The sequence below is a fragment of the Etheostoma spectabile genome, chromosome 13 (assembly GCF_008692095.1).
Source record: "Etheostoma spectabile isolate EspeVRDwgs_2016 chromosome 13, UIUC_Espe_1.0, whole genome shotgun sequence".
NCBI classification, from domain to species: domain Eukaryota; kingdom Metazoa; phylum Chordata; class Actinopteri; order Perciformes; family Percidae; genus Etheostoma; species Etheostoma spectabile.
Genome location: NC_045745.1, coordinates 17,353,024 through 17,365,519, shown reverse-complemented (window position 1 = coordinate 17,365,519; position 12,496 = coordinate 17,353,024). Strand labels below are relative to the sequence as shown.

At 39.2% G+C, this 12,496-nt stretch overlaps 1 protein-coding gene across 1 annotated transcript in view; it reads right to left on the bottom strand.

The window, feature by feature from the left end:
- Window positions 1–2,045: 2,045 nt before the first annotated feature.
- Window positions 2,046–12,496, bottom strand: part of LOC116700131 (E3 ubiquitin-protein ligase MARCH6-like) — a 21,506-nt gene continuing 11,055 nt past the window's right edge. Inside the window, 14 exon segments of the mRNA XM_032533046.1 lie at window positions 2,046–5,391; window positions 5,598–5,733; window positions 6,879–7,011; window positions 7,151–7,240; window positions 7,960–8,094; window positions 8,204–8,385; window positions 8,490–8,559; window positions 8,877–9,072; window positions 9,346–9,483; window positions 9,686–9,786; window positions 10,822–10,941; window positions 11,608–11,742; window positions 11,924–11,998; window positions 12,145–12,213. Coding sequence (XP_032388937.1) covers window positions 5,307–5,391; window positions 5,598–5,733; window positions 6,879–7,011; window positions 7,151–7,240; window positions 7,960–8,094; window positions 8,204–8,385; window positions 8,490–8,559; window positions 8,877–9,072; window positions 9,346–9,483; window positions 9,686–9,786; window positions 10,822–10,941; window positions 11,608–11,742; window positions 11,924–11,998; window positions 12,145–12,213 — 1,665 coding nt within the window. The 3' untranslated portion in view covers window positions 2,046–5,306.

The window sequence follows — 12,496 nt, the reverse complement described above, 5'->3', positions numbered from 1 at the left end:
AAGTTCAACATGGATTATAGGTTGAAAGTTGAATGAACGAGTACTTAGGTCCCTGTCAATTTCTTACAGATTGAGCTTATAACATAGCATTCTGCTAATGAATGCTGATTGGTCAGTAAAGGACTGACTACGACCCGAGATCCGAAGCGGAACCAGAATGTCAGAGTGAATATTTTGCCATGGTCTTTAAACCTTGTGTTATCCTCCCGTCAAAATTGAAAATCAACACTTTTGTTGACACTTTTATAAATATTTTTTACTTTTTCTTACGTTTTTGTCCCTTTTTTCAACACCCACTCCATTTTTTCAATGTCCGTCACTTTTTTGGACGTTTTCCACACAACGTAACACTAACTCATTAACTTTAGTTTACAATAATTTTTGGACATTATGGTCAATAATCCTCATTTATAGTAAATTATACCTAATATTTGAGATAGAAAAGCAGAAATTATGAATCATATAGACTAAAATTAAAGGAAAGTATGTTGATGGGTAATCAGACTGGAACATGTCAGCTTTTACTCAATGCTATTTCAAAAGTTCTTTTTTAAAAATGCTATACAATTGAATACGTCACCCCAAAATTAAGGAAAGTAGAGATTTGTACTTGCCAAAGAGCGTTGTGTAGAATCAATCATGTTATTTTAGGTAATTAAAAAGAAATTGATAACGGAAAACAGGTCAATTTGACATGAGGGTTAAACCATTAGCAAACCTCTTTCTAGCACGTGTATTGACAGGGAGCGCCTAACCTGTCAGCTGTGTTGTCCACGCCTTGAGAAAAAAGCTGTAAAGCAGTATCTCTCTGGCCGTACGATGTGTATGATGTCAGTTATTTTAAAAGGCTTTAAAACTTTAAAAAAATCAAATAACCTAGTAGTGTGTGTTTTCTTAGCCTCCCCTTTTGAATGCAACTTTTAAATTACACAAAAAAATGTATCCTGAGAAAAGTGGATTTTGAGGGGTATAGCTCCATGGACTACCATTCATTCTGCACTTGTTCATGAGCGCCCTCATATGGTACCAGAGTGGAACTGCAACCAGTTCAGGACTTGGCAGTTTCAGAAGAGAAGAAGTTCTCCCCTTATTAGAAATTCTGATTTAGACTAGCTTCGCACAAACAACTGGCCAGTGTGCTTCACGTGATTTTTTGCAATACCAAGTGGGGCCACTACGCCAGAATCCCATTTGGAGCCCAGCACTTTTCCTGGTGGTTCTGTTACAACCATAGTCATTAATATTTAACGTTTATGGTTGTCACTGGCTGGAAAGTATGGTTTTTAAGCATTACTCCTCAGACAAGAGTGTTCAATCCTATGAGTCTTTAGTGGAGAAGGGTGTAGCTGCAGACATCCATCTCCCCCTCGGACAAGTTCAGGTCCTGAGCATGGAGAACAAAATGTTACGTCTAAAATTGTGTACACCAGAGACAACACTATCAGGTTACAATAGCATGACTCATAGTCCATTAGTTTGAATAAGCCACACAACCTCCACCAATAACAATATACTACTACTACTACTACTACTACTATAACACCAAGTTAAACGATACAACCTTAATATGTTGATGTAACTGTGGCTCAAAATTAGGTTACGTAATTTTAAGTTGCAAATCACTTGGTACTAACCTTATGAGTTTGCTAACGTTAGATAGCTTTGCTAATGTTAACGGAAAAGATTACATTAAGATTTTTGCTATTGTATCCTGACCGTAAAGCTAATGCAAACAAATACAATAACGTGGGCAGTAAAAAAAGAAAACACTCACAATTCCTTGAAAACTTTACCTTCTCAGATTTATTTATCATTTGAATCATTTGGAGGGATATTTTTTTTTTTTGCGTTTTTTCCCAATCTTGTTAATAATCTCCCCACTCCTGATATTTATCTTCCAACCCCTTGTATGTTCGTCCCAACACCAACATTGGGATCCAGAACTCTAAGCCAAAAATAAACAGACAGGTGCAACACATTTGCAATAACATTTGTTTCAGGATCAAACTGTCTGCAGTGTGAAGAAACAACACCACGCTGAGAACTCATTTCAACTATTTATTTTGTTTCATATCACTAACCCAACAAGTTAAAGACCTTAGAGTGCATATACCTTTGTTAGACTAAATGCCACAGCCATTTTTGTGCATAGAAAAATAGAAATCATTTGCTTCTAGAAATTGAAATTCATGACCAAAATGTGATGTGTCCAGCTCAGTTCACAGGGATACTTAAAGGTCACTATAAATGTATGTGAGCATTCCACACAGCAGCATTAAAGCTGTCATCACTAAAGTTAATGTAATTCACAATCCATTTCAATAGAAAAGCAGGTTATATTTGTCAAACTCCTATCATAAAAAAATGCTCACACAAATGCGGTGTCAAAAAGGGATGCAAAACTGAAATTCTTGTCAAACCCATGGTGCAGCGTCAACGCAGTAACATGCGGACATGTTTAGTCTCGGTGGAAGGGAAATAACGTGTTGACTGTTACAATGGATTCTGAAAGGATTGCAAATTGTGGTATAAAGTGCACATTAAAACATTTGCAATGAAAAAATATGAAAAAAAACATTCTTAATTACTACTTGACCATTATTGTCCCTCTAAAAACATCTGAAACTTCTCTCTCAGGCGTTTAGGAGCAGCAAGAAACAGTTTAAAAGAATGGCTGGGGCTCGTTACTGTCATCAGAAGGAAGTTAACGTCTCGTAAAATCTTTAGTTTATTTGTGATGGTTTTGTTCAGTATTGGGTCTAGGAATATAACTTTGTGAAAACAAAGTTGTGAAACTTTCATAAAAACAGGAAGGGACTAACCTTTGGGCATTTTTCTAACGGGTTGTGGAGCAGAGGAGACAATGAGATCACACAAGTGACATATTTGGATACAACACTTAGACACCGACTTTACATTCCCATGCAAATAGTGATCTAGGAGTATAAGTGGTTGTAGAAAGCAAAGTGTTTTGAACCTTAAAGCGATTGTTTGACATTTTGGGAAGTCTTGACGTTGCCAGACAGCCAGCGAGGACTCAAGAAAAATCACTGCCCCCTATCAAGAAATAGTTCCAGTATGTAATCCTTTGTGAAAGGTTTGTACAGACAAGACATAACATGTTAATTAGTGAGCTTTAGAGGTGTGGGTATGTATTTCTTTAAACTGCTTTAAAAAGACATTGCCATTAGTTGAGCGGATTGAGAGCAACACACTTGTTCATTATCAAATAAACACGTAGAACAACAAGAGAGTCTTTTGGTTTTCCTTGTGTTTCTTTCAGGTTGGTAGATATTGGAGTAGTGTATTTTAGAGAAGGCATGCAGGTGTGACTATTTATGAAATACAACTTTAAGCTGCAGGAAAAACGGGAGCAAGACCAAGTAACACCAGCTAAATCCTTCCTTAAGTTTGTGTGAAAAGCCCTCCACACGGTTTCAGAAAGAACAAGCTACCCTTGTAATTTACTGAAATAGGTTGCACCGTTAAAACATAAGGAATGTGGTAATGCGTCAGTAACGTTAAAACCGACTGCTAGGAAACAACCGGAGCTCCATGCTTTTCCAATCAAAGGCTATCAACGATGTAAACAGAGTCACTGTCCTGTAGCATAGCTTGAACAAAACCGTTTTTAGGAAAAATCTATATTAAACTGCCAATCCTATGTTAATCTATGTATGACTTTGTTCTTAAATTATATCTGAATACATGGACTAATATGTTTTTTCAGAGTTACTAGTATTCAGAGCGATTTAGAACGAGCAACAAACATCCGATTTTACTAGTCTAACCAACGCTACTGATCTGATCTAGTTTATAATTATTTTTGTGAAATGTAATTTGAAATCTTCGCGCTGATCTGTCGTCGTCGTAACTAAATTGATAACAAGATGAGATCGGATCTATTGGATTCAGTTCAACAGGTGGCAGCGATCGACTGAATGATTAATGAGAGCAACGTCACAGTGTCGAAAAAGGAAATCCTTCTGAGTTTTAGCGAAAAGCAGAAGGTACATGTGGCCTCTGCTGTGGCTCCCTTGCCCTAACTGAGATATGTCAACTGTAGTTTGCCAGTCAGTTATCAGTCACTATACTGTAGTCCACAAGAGTCAATCCCCCCCCCCCCATCTGCGTTTTGTTGTTTATACAGTTGTTTTTTTGCTGTTGCATCCTAAACATTTGCAGACATGTAAGACATGCAGACATGAGTTTGAACAGCTAATTAGCAGCATGACTGTTATTTTAAGCTTGTTAGAATAAATATTTCTACAAAATCATTATCAGTCTAAGAGTGTAACAGGCACATTCTGAAACGTTCCGACGCTGTTTTTTCAGTTTGTATATTCATAGTTGAAACTTCACTTAATGACCTCTCCTGAAGGTGGATGTGCTTAAAGGAGGTAATACAGAACCCAGACTGTTTAAAATTCACATGAGAACATCTTAAGAGAAAAGAAAAAAAAGAGAGAAAAAAAAAATGTCGGGGGGAGGCATCCAGATTGTCAAAAAATTCCTTTTCTTCTTATTTTCTATCTTATATCTTTACTTCAAAGGAATTCTCAGGCCTGCCCAACAGCTTACTCCAGAATTATAACACTAAAAATCAATGAAAACACGTCTAATAAAAACATCTTTAAAAAAATTATAATCAAATAAAATCACATTGCTAATTCATGCATGTCCCTCCTTATCACGGACAACCTCAATTTGCTGAAGGGTGTCATTTGAGACAAATAGACAACTGAAATAGAACCAGAGAGGCGTTCCCGTGATAGTTAATGCATCGCCTCTACAGCTCTGAAATTTCAAAAACCTCCTATTAAGAGACAATCAGACACTATTTCACAACAAGCATTCAAATGGAAGCACAATCTGAGGCAAACACTATGCTCAACTCACCTGACTTCAACTCAAACCTATTTCAAAATAATATAATTACTACTTAAAATGTCAGCTGCATTGAAGACCAAAAAATGGACACGTTAAACAGGATGGACAGTCAAAACTGACTGTTATTGCAGGTCAGTTTGCAGGTCGGTTCACAACCATGTTCAGAAATTCTCATTTTCCACAAAAAACGTTTCGAGACTATTTTGTCTTTTCACTCTTAAACGTCTTTGTCTCCCAACCTGTGACAGCAGTAGATGTCGGGACTAAGAAGTGGAGGCTGCAGTCAAAAGTTTAAAAGTTGTGTTTGTAGTTGGCAACTGACAGCCGAGCACGGAGGGAGACAAACCAAAAATAATAAGGTTTCACCACAGGAGCTGATGAGAGTCAGCTCCACTGATCCCAGAGCAGTGGCAGGTCTATGAGGAGGTGCTGTGTGAGGAGCTGGACGCCCTCCTGCCTGTCTTACGTTCATAGTTCACCAGTCGCTGTCCAACCAGGTATCTGGAGGAGAAACAGGAAAGACAGAGTTGTTTACAAATCATTTTTAACATATGTCTCACACATTACTAAAACAAACACAATTTATTTTTTTATCTTATCATATCTTCGCTAAACGACTTTTATTCTCAGATCAGATTTAATCCCAAAAACACTGAGCTTCTGTGCCCCCATGTTTGAGTTCACATTTTTTTTCCATTTCTACTGACTTGTCATTCTTGATGTGTTCGTAGAGGCGTTTGAACTGTCGTATCTGGAAGGACAGGACGGCCAACAGTATGACCACCATCAGCAGGAAGGGATAGATCCTCCTATCCACCAGCGTCTGCATCTCTGGCTGCACACCTATCAAAAAGGTAGAGAGGGATGAATGTTGAGGGAGTTGCTTCAATCTCGTTCTACATGTGTATAATGACAATAAAAGGCATACTATTCTATTCTATGTAAGGGGTGGGAGTGGGGGGTTTGTTAAGCATCCCCTCTTAACGAGTCTCCATGTCTGTGATGTCTTAACTCTCGGAACTAACGGACGTAGAGTTGAGGTAACGAAGTGAATGAAAGACAAAAAACAATCAATTGCACTTTGGCTTGATGGCTAAACTCCTAAATACCACAACTGTTGGGAATTCTTTATTGACTAGTTTAAATGCAAATGTCCAAATAAGTCAGGATCTGCCTGTGCTGTGGCCTGATGATATCAGAGCATGTATTCTGCCTCTGGGCTTAAATTCTATCAGCTACAATTTCTAATTTGGTCCCTCACCAAAACAATATAAAGACCAAATTACGTTTCCTTTAAGTTGTGCTTTCTTACTCATCCGCTCTTTGGGTTGTCAGCTTTATCACCATTCAAAAATCCCATTGCTAATTCCCACTAATCTGGGGGGATTTTACAATAATTAATTATTATTATTAATCCCAGAGTGAAAAGGCAATATGCTTTTTAAAGTTAGTTTAAAGTTAAAGTTTAAAGTTAAAAATATGCAGTAGTACAACTGGAATGCAGCTGTTTATTATTTGAAAAGTCAAACAAAGCACATTCTGAGTTGTTAAGCAGTTATTTTGCTGATTTAAATCCAGCTCTGTCATGGCAGTGCCGGCAGTGTGTGCAGATAAACGGTGTGTGCAAGCCAAACATTGTTCATCTGTACACACTGCCAACACAAAGATGACACAGTTCCTTTTAAGCAATCTAGTGTTTCAACATTAATGTAAATGGCCAATGGATATTGAAATTCTAAAGTAAAGGAGAATAAAACTAAGTTATTATTCTTCAATAGGCCACGTTTGACCCCGCTTACAGAGCTGGCGAAGGATGAAAAAACTGGAGCAGTGAGGGACACAATGGACAAGGAGGAGGAGGGCTGAAGGAAGCTAAAATCTGTTGTCTTTTCCTCCATTACCTTGAGACATGTATGTTTGTTAGTGTACATGACGGTACCAGAAAATTCCTGCTCAACCCAGAAACACAAGCATACATAGAGACTCACCCAGCAGTGGTGTAATGCCTTTAGAGATAGTGTAGGGCACACTGAGAGACAGCAGCAGGACGCAGATGACTGGGGCGGCCAGCCCTCGCACGATGAAATTGAGGTCAATGTTTCGGATACCGTTAGCATACACCTGCAGGAGAGAGAGGTGATACTGACTGGTTTGTTTATTTTCATTCCAATGCAAGTTATGTCAGCTTTACAGTGTATTCAAATGTCAGTGATCCCATTTTGTTCTTGATTAAATGCAGAAAGATGGATGTGAGGCTGACCTGCTCGATGACGGTTTTGAGCCACCACTGAGGGCCCATCAGTGTGATGGCAGCAATGATTTTAGCATGGAGCACTCCCAGTGCCCAGTCCTACCACACACAGACCAACAACCAATTAGTAAACAAGACACAATGCGATTTGTCTCAAAGGGTTAGCATCTGCTCAGTATCCTTGTATCAAGATCAAGTTTTTGTGCTATTAGATTTTAGACTTTTCCATAACTTACTATAAAATAATAAATAAAAAGTTTTTTCCTATAAAAAATGAATGAATAAATGAATGAATGAATGAATGAATGAAATAATCAAAAGTTCTCTAAAGTTTTCTGTCACTAACACCCTAATGAAAAAAAGCCTTAACCTTATGTCTAAAAAAGTGGATAACATTTCAGTTAGAATATATGTGATCAAGAAATAGAAAAGACGTGAGCTGACATGTTCCATACTCTATTTATACCAACATGGTACTGAGGTTGATACTAGGGCTTGGGTTGTGCAGAAAATCAATTCACATGTATGATTCGATTCAAGCTGTACCGATTCAATTTTATCATTTTTTTTTCATTTACACTATCACATGGGGAAAATAACTACAGGTACATATTCTAAATCTTTTTTTATTTTCTATTATTGAGAATTGTTATTGAATCGAAAATCGATTTTGAAACAAATCACGACATTTTCTGAATCGTACAGCTCTAGTTGATACCCAGACTTCCTGACAAACCAGTCTAATCACTTCTGAATAAATAATATATTGTTGATATCTCAGATGGATACAATCAACGCATACAAATCCATAGTCCTACCTGCCAGGGGTAGAAGAGAGGTGTCTGGTGCAGCTGGACTCTGAGAGGAGCAACGATGACCAGCTCAAACAGCAGACCCAACAGCAGAGGAATCACCCCGGCTAACAGCACGGCCACCACAAGGGTCTTTAGGATCTGTTTTCAACAAGACGGCACCTCAAAACCCAACCACTCAACACATTATACAGGGGGAGCATGTTTTTGTTGCCATTGGCTGGGAGGACTAGAGAGACATCCACATTACCATGAGTGTCCACTCGTGGACTTTGACCATGATCATGGTCCGCCCCTGTGGCATCCAGGACAGCATCACGGTGGCGGCTCGAATGGACAGCCAGCAGATGTACAGACCGCTGGCAGCTGTGTACAGCTCATGAACCATAGCATTGCCCATCCAGAAAGACATCACCCAGCGGCCCGCACACACTGGGAGCGAGGAAGAGGAAGACGGGTAAGAACGAAAGTGTAAATAATGACAGAAAACAGGAAATGTAAAATGCAGAGAATGCCTGCTTGCGGCCAGAGCTCACCCGGCAGTGTAAGGCAGATCAGGCTAGCCAGTAACAGCGTCACGCACATGAAGACAACCAGCAGAATGAGCTTCACAACCAAAAACACAGAACAACAGAACAAAACAAATTTAAAACGTTAACTGCAGCTAATCCCTACAATCTGCACTAAGCATCATCCTGGAGTATACATCTGCCATTGCAGTGCTTAGACTACTTAAAACAGCTAGTTTCTAAATATTTGATAGTGCAATTAGTGTTTATTCTTATTCATTTTATTATTTTGTTTGTGTATTTACAAATCAATAACCAAGGCAAATTCCACGTAAAATGACTACGGTGGCAATAAAAGCCTTTCTGATTCTGAGGATATATGAACATATGATATCGATAACCACTAGGAGTTACCTTGAGGGGGAAGTTGAGGGGCCGGTGGTACGACTGGAAACCAACAGGACCGCCCTGCTGCAGAATAGCCTGATGGGCAGCGTGAAGACCTTCCCCCAGGCCAGGGATCCTGTTGTTGTTATGGCGACCGGGCGCATTGTTGTTTGGTTGGTTGTCATCGTCTTCATGGTCCCCAAGCAGGTAAGAGTGAAGGTCACTGTGGGGAGGCCATTGGTAAATTATTATTTTGACTTATTACTATGACTGCGAAGTGACTTTATGACAAAATTTTAATTTAGGGCAGGTTTCTAGCCATGTGATATGAACACTGGGGTCCTTTCTGTGGCCCACACTTTTTCACAAATTATTGTAGATGAAGATAGTATACTTTGATACCATTGTAACATTTTACATCCCAAATTGTTGTGTGTGTGTGTGTGTGTGTGTGTGTATGTATGTGTATGTGCATCTTTCTTTCCCTCTCTCTTACAGCATGTATCCAGCTGTGAACGTCCAGGCGTGGACGAGCCGTTTGAGCCACTGGCGGGTGTGACCCTGCTCCAGCAATGCCGGCAGAACAACCTGAAGCAACAGCAGCTCCAATGACAACTCGCTGACCGGTGCATCGCTGCAGAGACGAGACATAAACCAAGCCCAATTTACATTTTGTTCATACAGTAATAAACAGTCAATGTGACAAGAAATGGCAGCTAATTTTTCTCTAGCAGCTCCTTGTTTTGGTTATGACTGAATAGACAGAGAATGGATAATGTAATCTGTACTTTCAAGACACTGAAAGTTAAATGATATCTTTGCGTTGCCGTGTGTACCTGTAAAGCATGACGTTGTAGGGCAGGAAGGTCGGAAAGAGCAGTTTCATGATTCTGATAGGAAGCCAAAGCATCAGCAGAACTATAGAGCCAAACACCACCTGGAAATACACGTGCAGCACAACAACAAATATCAATGTTGTATCCCTATACTTTTACACAGATATCCAAAGAGTTACAATACGCATTGGGCTGCTTTTGCGCTCTCTCTCTTTCATTCATTTCTGACGCCTTATCAGGCCAATATTTTTTCTGCCTGCATTTCTCAAGTTAATTAGTCTTCAGAGGCTGTTCTTTAAATATTAGTGTGTTCCTGTCTATCACTGTGCTCCTGTCTGTGGCTGCAAGATATAAAAAAAATATCTATTTTTTTTTATTTTTAACTGATATTGCGATTGCACTATGAAAAAAGATATTGATGGAAATGATCATGTTTGTATCATTATTCTCATTTTCAGTGACTAATATTAAATCTTAAAAAATGAATAGTCTGTATGTAGTCTGTATGGTAGGATTTTTAGGCCGGGTGGTCTCTGCGGCACCACAATATTTCATTCAGAATGGTTTGGCACAGGTTTTGCATTTAACAAATATTGTGCCCCTCTGCGATTTGGATATTTCCAATAGTCCATTTTGCGATTTTGATGAAATTGTGATTAATTGTGCAACCCTACTCCTGTCTGTCTTTCACACCTATGAATGCCTAACCCATCACCACCTTGTCCCTCAGGATGATCCAGGTGTATCAACTGAAAGGTTCAATCTGCTGGCTCTACTCCTCCACCACCAGCATCTAGACTCCAGGGATTTCTACCTTTCTCCTATCTTCATTGGTCGGTGCTTACTGAAGATGTGTCACATCAATGGGACCTAATCGCCAAAGTCCTTCTCTGTTGTTAACCTCAATAAACGTCATTATACACTTTCAAATAATCTCTCCTTTGTTTTATAATCCCTGATTTTGTCCCTTTTGTAACTCTTTTTTTCTAAAACTCTACTTACTGTACTTCACTAAATGTGTCAACAGGATATTTCTATGTATTTAGCATCAGAGTAAAGAGAAATCTGGGTGCTGTTATGCCACTGAAGGCTTCGTCTGGGGAAAAAAACAAAGAGGAGGAGGATACTTGACTGACCACAGAGAGAATAAACCTCCGCAGGTGTCTGTAAATGGGCAGGTGGATCATCTCTTGGACTGGGTTGAAGTCTGGATCGTTCAGGTTCCTCAGGAACCACAGCACACCCGGCCGAAGCACCTGCAACCAAAAAAAACATGTTTACATAGTGCCTAAGTAACTATCTTATATTAATGAACGTCAGCTACATTTAAGCCATTGCCAAATGAGTTGATACAAAGCTAAGCCTAGCAGCTCCAGAAAACTCTCTTTATATTTCTCAGTATGGCTATGTTCAGAAAATCCGGCAACTTTTCTGCACACTTTAACAAACATCAGCGTGATGAAGAACTACCTAAAATGACGAAATGATGAAAAATGTTCCATCCACTCACACTAACAATTTTGTCATAACCACGCGACTTGCTGCCGCATAGTAGAGGAATTGCTGAAGAGTACAAGATAAGCTTGCAGGGAGTATGGACTTACATTAGCTGTTTAGGTTTAATTACTAAGATTAACGAGCAACGATAATTAGCCTGTGCCTATGTTCTCCTATGATCTCCTTACATATATTTGCTCTCTGTCTCTGCAAGATTGGGAAAAATTGAGATTTCTCTTGGCACAGCTACCAGAAGACTTTCAGACACGTTGCTCACGTCACATCTACGTCATCAAGCTTAGATGGAGGCTGCTCAGTAATGCTCAGCCATCACCAGAAAAGTGCATCTAATAGCCTTCACTGGTCTCTTTCCAGAGCAATTGGATCTGTTGGTCCATTTCTTTAACTGTCTATGCATCACCTACCTCTCTGAGCAGGAGGATGAAAGAGGCAAAGTAGAAGACGTAGACCATGCCGACCAGCCAGTGGAAGAACATGGTGGTACCTGGGGCTGCGTCAAAACTCTGCTCCCTGTCTTTTAAAGTTGCATCAAACATCTCCTGCAATGGACAAAGGGCGTGCTATATTATGTATGTTGAATACCATAAACAAAATAGGTTCACTTCATGTTTTGAGATTGTTTTCTAAAGTGAATGTTCATCAAGTTCAATCATCAAACTTGTGTACACTGCATCATCATGATTTTATTTAATTGAGGTTTATTCTGCATGATAATCCTACCAGCGAGCAAATGTCGAGCCACCAACCACAAATCAGCGGGAACAAGCCGATCTCCATGACAACCAGCAGGGACACCTGTGAGATATAAAAACACAAACGCAATTTAGTTTCTGTTTTCATATTTTTTTTCCTGTAATCATAATTTACCTAATTACCATTTCAACTGAAAGCTTTGCTTGTTTGGTTAAAAAAACCATTCCAACCTTGCATCTTTAACTTACCTTGACAACAATGTAGCAGACACCCAAGAGGCGTCTGGGCCGCTGGAACTTCACTAATGAAGCTAACGCCTAAAGGAGGCACAGTTAAGGGTGAACAACAAAATGTAAGATAAATTTAATTCAGTCTGTATATTAAGCATCAAAATGAATAATTTCTCATTAACTCATTTCATTCATACATTCTGAGCCAAAACGCATCCCTGACCTGAGCTTTTGGTTTTCTAGATGACTAGAACATTTTTACTGAGACATGAGGAACTATATGTGGGTCATTTGTGGTCCTTTAATAAAAGTGGTGGTCTTCATATGGGACATACAGTACTGTACAAAAGTCTTAAGCAGGTGTGAAAAA